Source organism: Malania oleifera, chromosome 6, assembly GCF_029873635.1.
Source record: "Malania oleifera isolate guangnan ecotype guangnan chromosome 6, ASM2987363v1, whole genome shotgun sequence".
Classification (NCBI taxonomy): Eukaryota; Viridiplantae; Streptophyta; class Magnoliopsida; order Santalales; family Ximeniaceae; genus Malania; species Malania oleifera.
In genome coordinates this window covers 87,587,643-87,596,045 of record NC_080422.1, presented here as the reverse complement: position 1 = coordinate 87,596,045, position 8,403 = coordinate 87,587,643, and the positions used below count along the sequence as shown (strand labels likewise).

Genomic DNA, 8,403 nt, shown 5'->3' with positions numbered 1-8,403 from the left:
CTATCTAATATATTTTTTCTCTTCGAACCATACTGAGTAGCTTTTAAGTGAGAAGTTATTAAATGGAATCATGTTACATTTTTCTCATATAAAAAATTTATATATTATTAAGGATATGGCATGATTAAACTATTCTAACATATTTTTTGAATACTCAAAATAATTCAACTAGAAGAGATTAATTCTATGTTTGGGAGGTGTTAGATTTAACTTTGTGTTAGATTTGGATAAAATATAATATAAAATTATATTAAAATTTATTAAAATTTAGGTTCGAAATTTATGCTCTTATAAGAAGTGATAAGGATCAAATTGACAGCAATCATAAAATGGAATGAGCAGTGATTGAATTTTTACTCATCCGTTACTTCTATTAATAGCAAACAAGCACTAGCCCATGTTAGCCTGTGGAAGGAAAAAATTTTAAAACAAACCAACCCTGCCATGGACATGGGGAACTGACAGAAAAGGATGAAAATGTCCCTCCGATCCGTTTGAGTAGATGCTCTAATATAATTAAAAATTATATATATATATATATATATATATATATATATATATATATATATATCATAAAATTAAAATTCCATTGATTAATTTTTATTTATTTTTTTTCAATTTTATACTATTTCACTTTTTTAGCTGCAGTGAAAATTAAGGCTTGATTTTATTATTATTGTTCATTTATTTATGAATTTAACCAAAACATGAAAGTAATTTTCAACTTCAAAATAGAACTAGAAGAAAATATTTGGAATCTATTTTATTTTTTATTTTTTTCTTTTTGGGGTGGAGTGCAGAGGGCTAACTACTCTATTCAGTCAAACCCAAATTTAGCCGACTAAAGTACAGAACCAACCAAATTCACTTAAATCAGTTCGACTAATTTATTCAATTTGATCTGTTCAGTTTAGTATAGGCCTTCTATTTCTCCTGAGGGTAGGAATCTTCTAAACGCCTGCGTTTAGTTTGTTCATGCCGAAAAGGATTGGGCAGTGTTAGGGGTTGCTATCTTCCTGCTGCTCATAAAATGAATTTGGTCATGCCAATGGCCAATGCGTGAAGTCTGCGAGTTCCAAGCCTACTGCAATGCCCCCGTACAATGATGGATATATGATACCTTTATTAAAATTACATTACAAAATTTTTAAGGCATCATCACTGTTATTAGTATATATGTATACAACCACTCACAGCTTGAGTCCACTCTTACTCATACCTCGAAGCATCAAACAATAATTGCACATTTGGTATGCGTAGGAAAAGCACGTAAGCAAGCAGGATGACTGATAAAGTATATACCATTTGATTTTACAATATTCTCTATTTAAATTTTCATTATATTCTTATCTCACCCAATTCCATACCGTAAATCATATTATAAGTATTTGATGATGATATAAAAATAAAAAATAAATAAAAAAAAATCCCCTACCCCAAATCACTGTCGTACTAGAGCATAGCCCTTTTGCCATTAAATGTAACACTAAATAATTATAAGAAATGATTTCAACACGAGAAACCGTAAAAATGGTACCATTTGATGCCTTACAGAACATTGGAGAGAAACTTGTTGCCAATTACTCAGAAAATTTTAAAAAATATAAAAAATAAAAGAGAAGAAAACGCAATAAATCTCATTCAGAAGCTCTGAATAGCATAAAATACAAATCATGAAGAGGGCATTGTGTAGTCTATGCCATCTTATATACATTGTCCCTTTAATTGCACACAGACGCATTGTCCCTTTAATTGCACACAGACGCTTTGTCCCTTTACCAGTGAATTGCGCACACAAATTCTTTTTAATGTGTGAAAACAACAGCAGTTATCCCCTCAGTGCAGCTATTGACCCATCTTTACACTCGACACGCGCAATAATACCTGCAGTAGACTAGACCAACACAAAATATAACTCAATACAGAAAAAGTCTCAATTCCAAAGTATGCTACTGAGGATATTAAGCTTCCTTTTGGATCAGGGAGAGGGAAGGGAGATGAAAAATAATTGGCTTTCTATTGTATTCTCTCTATATCAACACCATTATGAATGAAATTTCTTCAAATATGATAAAAAAAAATTTAAGAGATTAAAAGTTAATGACATAAAACTGTTAATGATTTATAATGTTTTTATTTTCTTGCTCATTTTCTTCTACCCAAAAAAAAAAAAGAACAGGTGAATTCTTCCATATTGTACTTTCCCCTCCTTTCCTCTACGTTCTCCGAGTTCCAAAAAACCACAATAGCACGCAAACAGCTAGTCAGCCACTCCCAGATACTACTTCCCAATAAACATGATTTCTGGGCTTAAAAGAAAAACCATATTAGATCAGAAAGATAAAATCACCTGCTGCTCAGAGAGCCATCTCTGCCTGTAATGCAGCGAGCTCATCTTCTTCAGCTGTGCGCTTGTGAGGCACAGGGCGTGCTTGCTGCCTGCCTGCAGGGACATGCACGGGAGCTGCAGGAGCTGTTGTTGCAGGCTGAAGAAGTTGTTCCTCCAGCTCAGCACCTTCCAATTCTTCAAGCTCTGCTTCCAACTCATCCTGCAATCACATGAAATTTTAAAGCCAATTCAACAAATGTGTATCCTAGCAATTTTGTGTGGCTGCAAGAATACAGAGGAGAATAAAAGAAAACCTCTCATATGCAGCAACTAGAAGTTATGTGAAGTTAATAATCCTTGGAAAGAAAGCTAACCTCGTCAAAGTCAGCCGCCGCACCAATTGGAGTTGCCAAGGCTTCCTGAATCTGTTTCATGTTCTCTGTCTGCTCATTGATCTCATCCATCGTCTTGTCCACATCATCAATATTCCTGCATAATAAGATTCCATTTTCAAAATGTAACACGTCGCAAAATAAACAAGATGATACAATAGACACTTTAGATAATTTTTTCTATGTATTTCAAGAAGCAGAGAACTATGTGAGAGAAATAAAGGATGCAAATGCTTGTACGCTAAGTGTTCCCACAGAATTTTTTTTCCTGAAATTGGAAGTTTCAACCCAAAAAATAATGGATGATACTTTATCCAGATTACAGAGCATAGATGCTGTTTATATTTTATGAAGTCTTGGTACATATATAACTTCTTAAGAAAATACAAATAAAGATAGAAATGTTGGCTTTCGAACCAAAAATGCAGGTTTCAAGTATCAAATCACACATGCCAAAAAATAAAGCCCCCCAACAGAGATGTCTAGAAGAGCATGAGTGACGCAATACCTAGAAACATGCAAAAAAAATTTCATGAAATTCAATGACTGAAAATATTCGGGTCAAAAGAGTAAACCTATAGGTAAAAATTTCTAAAAATTCAGGGATGCTAAATAAAGCAAGCTACTCACGTTGCTTTTTGCATTGCCTTCATTGCAGAAGCTCCAGTTCTCAATGCATCTACAGTCTCAGTTGTAGCTTTCGCACCTTCTAACATTATCATCTGAAAGATTGTGAAATACAACAGAACAATTAGAGTCATATTAAACACCGTTGAACATCAAAGTATCCTTGAAACATGATTCAAACAATTGGTGAATATAATATTCCAATCGAACCTGATCATGAATGCGCAATTGGAAATTCCCAAGCTGCTCAATTTGCTGTTCATAGAGCCTCTTCCTCTTCAAACACTGTATAGCCGCTGCACCATGCAACATTTGGAAGTTATGTAAGAAATAGGCCACGGAAACTTAACAATGCAGTACAAAATAGGAGTTTGTCATCAAAATCAAACAATATAAGTGTATTTTCTCTAGACCAGAAGTTTTGAGAGAACTTCCCAATACAAACATCCACAGATTTGACAAACCACAGGAACTGTAAAACTAATGTGAATTGAACTCCATTGAAACTGAATGTCAAAGAATCCAAGAGTATAGCCAGATCATTGTGTATAAACTCTTCCATCGTCACACATCAGTGATTAGTGATTACTATAAAGAAATCATGATGGGCAAAGGCGCGATAAAAAAGAGGAGGGTGCATCTGAAACTTGGGGCTTTGATGATAAGAATTTCTCAATCTAAAATTTACTTTAGAAGTAATGGATTACAAATGTGTGTCGAAGATTTGCTGCACCAGTAATGGCACCTAATGGCAAGCAAAGGATCTTTTCTTAACATTTACAAATTCAATGAACAAATAGAATGATATAAGGAACAAATTGTGATTTAAAATCAAGATTAAGAGCAAAGGGGAATTTGAAGCATTCAAAGGACCTTGACGAATAGGTTTCTCAAATAAGGTTGTGGATTAGAGAAACTTAGGAGCCATTTGGTATCGCTGTCAAAAATTAGAGAAGCGAAAATCAAAAACAAAAACCAAAAACAAAAACTAAAAACTGGAAACCAACAAATTATTTGATTAACATTAATAAAACTAATACAAATTAAAACACTTAATTAAAAAATGGTCATTTTCATCTTTAAATCAAACAATATTATAAAAATATGATTAAAATAATAAAATTACAAATAATATACATTAAAAAAATTTCTATAATAAAAATAAAATTTATTATAATTATTTTACTTAGTTGTTCTACTTTCTTACTTTACAGTAAAAATTTTATTGAACATGATAATTGAAAAATAGTAACGTATTTTATAATCGGCATTATTATAATTTTTTGAAATTTATATATATATTTCTTTTAATTATTTTAAATTCGTATGATCATTTAATTTTAATTTTAATTTAAAAGTGCATAAAATGAATAATTTTATCCAAAAATACTGTTTCTAGATATTAAAATATTTGGCAACAAGTTGCCAAAACAACTGAAACCCATAAAATATGGTTTTCGGTTTTTTGACAAACACCTGAAAACCAACAACAGATATAGAAAACTAACAACAAAAACAAACGTATTTTTATAACCTGTTTTTTCACTATTGAGAAATAGAAACAGAAAACAACAACAATACCAAACAGACACCTATATTTGCTCCTGCATCTTTACTTAACTCACTAAGAGCAGTAGGCTCAGAACCAGTGGGAAAATATATCATGAAACAGAACCAAAATAGCGAAAATAAAAAATAAAAAAAATAAAAATAAAACAGGTATAGATTCTACCAGTGTTTCCTGCAAGCTGCAACATGGAAATATTATTCTACACTTCTACAAACTATAAAGCTAATTTTCAAAGTTTAAATAACAAGCATCACTCTGAAAATTTCCTTTGGGATAATTGCATGAAATTCCTACACAAGATAATACAAAGGATGAACCCAGAGCACCCTGAAAATGTCCTTTTCAATATGATAAAGCCAATAATTTGCCAGCATACCCCTCTTGTTCTTTGCTCTAGTGAATTCCTTGGCCTTTTCAACCTCGGCACCAGCCTTCTTTATAAGAACTTTCTCCTTCTTCTCAAGCATCTCAAGTGTCTACAAATGCAAAGAAAATGAGGCATTAGCTAAGAAAATTGACAAGTAGCAGAAAAACAGATAAAAATGACAAATGCTGCAATGTTATGCATCTAAGTCATTATTAAAAAGAGTTGCAGCTGCATCCAAGTGTATGGTTTTACACGCAACACATTGCAGAAATGCTTCAAGACCCATCGATACGCATAGTTTTTTTTTTTTACTCTTGTTCAAAATGAAGTGCTTATGCAAATTAGCATACTTCACAAGCACACTTTAGCAGATTTACACATTTCTTTCACGTCTATGTAAAATAGGAATCAATAATTCAGTGTAAAAGTACTCTACAGAATAATAACTATGCTATTAGCTGATACTATCATGCTTCATCATACACCACAGAAGTTATTTGACTGTAACAGTGTATGATATGCAACAACTCATACGTTGGAAGGGCGATACTAACATGGAATTCCAGGGGGTGTTCGTGTTGCCTTCCATGCAATAGAAGGTCATTAGCTAATTTTTTTTTTCTTTTCTAAACTCATCTTCATCTATTTTTTAAGCAGATTGCAAGGAAATAAAAATAACACTCCCACAAGAACATTCAACAGATGCACTTAAAAAGTAATTGGTAATAAAATTGTGGAACTCAAGTCTAAGTGTCAATCATACTTACTGATATTGTTTGAACAGAGTAATTTTCGCCCTCGTTTCCAATCATGTGATTTATTTGTTCAAACAATCGTAAAATTAAAATTCTCGCAGAACGGCGTACAATAACACAGAAGACAGGTCAAGTTCATATTACAATCGGAATTTCAATGTAAATCTCGGATTTTTAATAAAATTAACAAAACTGAAAACACAGATAATCAAGGAAGACAACAAACAAATTACGGAAAGAAAAATTATTTACTTAAATCAATTAATCGGTGAACATATACCTCGTTTAACTTGTCTAACGTGCCAAGGGCATTAGCTTCCTGCTTAGGTTTGCCGAAAATTCGAGTAAACATTTTAAATCCTCTACTCAGAACCCTGCATCACAATAAAAGCATCTAAAGCTATAAGATCTTAAGAAGACCTAAATTCGCGTCCGAATTATGATTCCAACGCCAATACAAATAGAAACCTCAATTCGAAATAAGAATCGGAGCGTTCGAAAGATCAAGACGTACCTGTGAAACTAAAGTTAGGGCTTTAGAATAGATATCAATGGATCAAACTGATCGACTGGCTAGGGCTTCGGTTGACGAAGAAGATGACGAGGATGAGAGAGAGAGAGAGAGAGAGAGAGAGAGAGAGAGAGAGTTTTCTTAGGCGTCTTGAAGAGGAGGGAGACAGGAAGCTGCTTCGCCTTTTATTCCACGGTTCATGATGGGCCGTACACGCGGCAGAAGCTTAATGGGCTTGACGGGTTTTGGGTCCCGCCATTAAATGTCTGGTGATTGGGCGGGCTTATGGGTTGTGGTTGCTTCGGATCCGAACTGCCCTCCATGATCCATAAAGACGACCCATTTTTGAATCAAAGCCCAAGTCTGCCCATTTAAATAATTTCGCACCTTAGGGTTTAATTACATATTTAGCCACTCAAGTTCAAAATAATTTCATATATTAAAGTTGTGAAATTGCTTCCATTTCATTCGAATCTTAACATATAACGATAAAGAGTGAAATTCACAAACACTCATTAAGTTTTTAAAAACTATCAAAAAAATTTAATTTTATTAATAAAATTAATTTTCTTTTAATTGATCGTTAATTAACTATTAATTTTAATTAAAAAATAATTTTTTCCTTTTTCATTCAATTACAACAACAAAACCAAGTCTTAATCTCACTAAGTGGAATCGGTTATATGAATCACTTTTCGCCAATTATGCGATTATGGACTATTTCTTTTGATATATTCAAGGATATTAAATCCTTATTCACTATCTCCTCCTAAGTTATTTTATGTCTACTCCTACCCCTTCTACTGCCCCTCGCAGTAACTAAGTCACTCTTCCTCACAGATGTACTATAAGGCTTACGTTGCAAGTGGTCATACCATCTGAATCGTCTCTCCCTTATCTTATCTTCTATAAGAGTTACACCTAACTTACCACGAATATGTTCATTCCTTAATTTATCTTTCAATGTTATATCACTCATTCATCTAAGCATTCTCATCTTGGTAACTTTTACTTTTTAGATATTATATTTCTTCGTCACCCAACATTGCGATCCATATAGCATAACTAGTCTTATAGCCGTCCTATAAAACTTTCCTTTCAATTTTAAGGGTATTCTACGATCACATAGCACACTTGAAGCACTTCTCCATTTTACCTAACCTGTTTTAACTCTATGCATTACATTATCTTCAATTTCTCCTTCAACTTGCATAATAGATCCAAGGTATCAAAATCTACAAGTACTATTTATTTCTTCATCATCAAGTTTAACTTTATCTCCAATATTCCTCCTATCATTACTAAAATTGCATTTCATATATTCTATTTTATTTCTACTTATCCTAAAGTCTCTAGATTCCAAAGCTTATCTCCATAATTCTAACTCAGCCTCTACTTCGTCCCTAGTTTCGTCAATTAATACAATATAATCTGCAAACAACATACACCATGGAACCTCCTTTTGAAAACTTTTAGTCAATTGGTCCATCACTAAAACAAAAAGATAAGGACTCAAAGCCGATCCTTAATGTACACTTATGGTAATTGGAAATTCTCTAGTTTCTCCATCTATAGTCCTTACACTAGTCATTACTCCATCATACATATCCTTAATGACATCGGTATACCTACAACATACACCCTTTTTTTCTAAAACCCACCATATAACTTCCCTAGATATCTTATCATATGTTTTCTCAAGGTCAATAAATATCATATGCAAGTCCCTCTTCTTTTCCCTAAATTTTTCTATTAATCTTCTTAAAAGATAAATAACTTATGTGGTAGATCTCCCACGTATAAAACCAAATTGATTTTCTAAGATTTTCGTTTCTAACCTTAATCATTGTTC

General features: G+C 32.8%; 1 protein-coding gene across 2 annotated transcripts; it reads right to left on the bottom strand.

Annotated features, from left to right (window-relative positions):
* Positions 1-1,466: 1,466 nt before the first annotated feature.
* On the bottom strand, positions 1,467-6,752 carry LOC131157103 (vacuolar protein sorting-associated protein 32 homolog 2). Of its 2 annotated transcripts, none has more exons than XM_058110991.1 (8): positions 6,555-6,752; positions 6,321-6,414; positions 5,295-5,394; positions 3,559-3,644; positions 3,352-3,443; positions 2,704-2,818; positions 2,351-2,549; positions 1,467-1,894 (listed from the first exon to the last, which is right to left on the bottom strand). In XM_058110991.1, the coding sequence occupies exons 2-7, from the start codon at positions 6,390-6,392 to the stop codon at positions 2,358-2,360; spliced, it is 657 nt and encodes a 218-aa protein (XP_057966974.1). In that variant the 5' UTR covers positions 6,393-6,414; positions 6,555-6,752; the 3' UTR covers positions 1,467-1,894; positions 2,351-2,357. The 2 variants fall into 2 exon arrangements, with proteins under 2 accessions (XP_057966974.1, XP_057966975.1); XM_058110992.1 differs by having other exon boundaries at positions 1,467-1,884.
* Positions 6,753-8,403: the final 1,651 nt, after the last annotated feature.

Coding starts and splice junctions, on each gene's coding strand:
- LOC131157103 (XM_058110991.1), bottom strand. CDS start 6,392: ATGTTTACTCGAATTTTCGGCAAACCTAAGCAGGAAGCTAATGCCCTT. Junction 3,645..5,294: donor TAGAGCAAAGAACAAGAGGG/GTATGCTGGCAA, acceptor TGCATGGTGCAG/CGGCTATACAGTGTTTGAAG. Junction 2,819..3,351: donor AAGGCAATGCAAAAAGCAAC/GTGAGTAGCTTG, acceptor CTTATTATGCAG/GAATATTGATGATGTGGACA.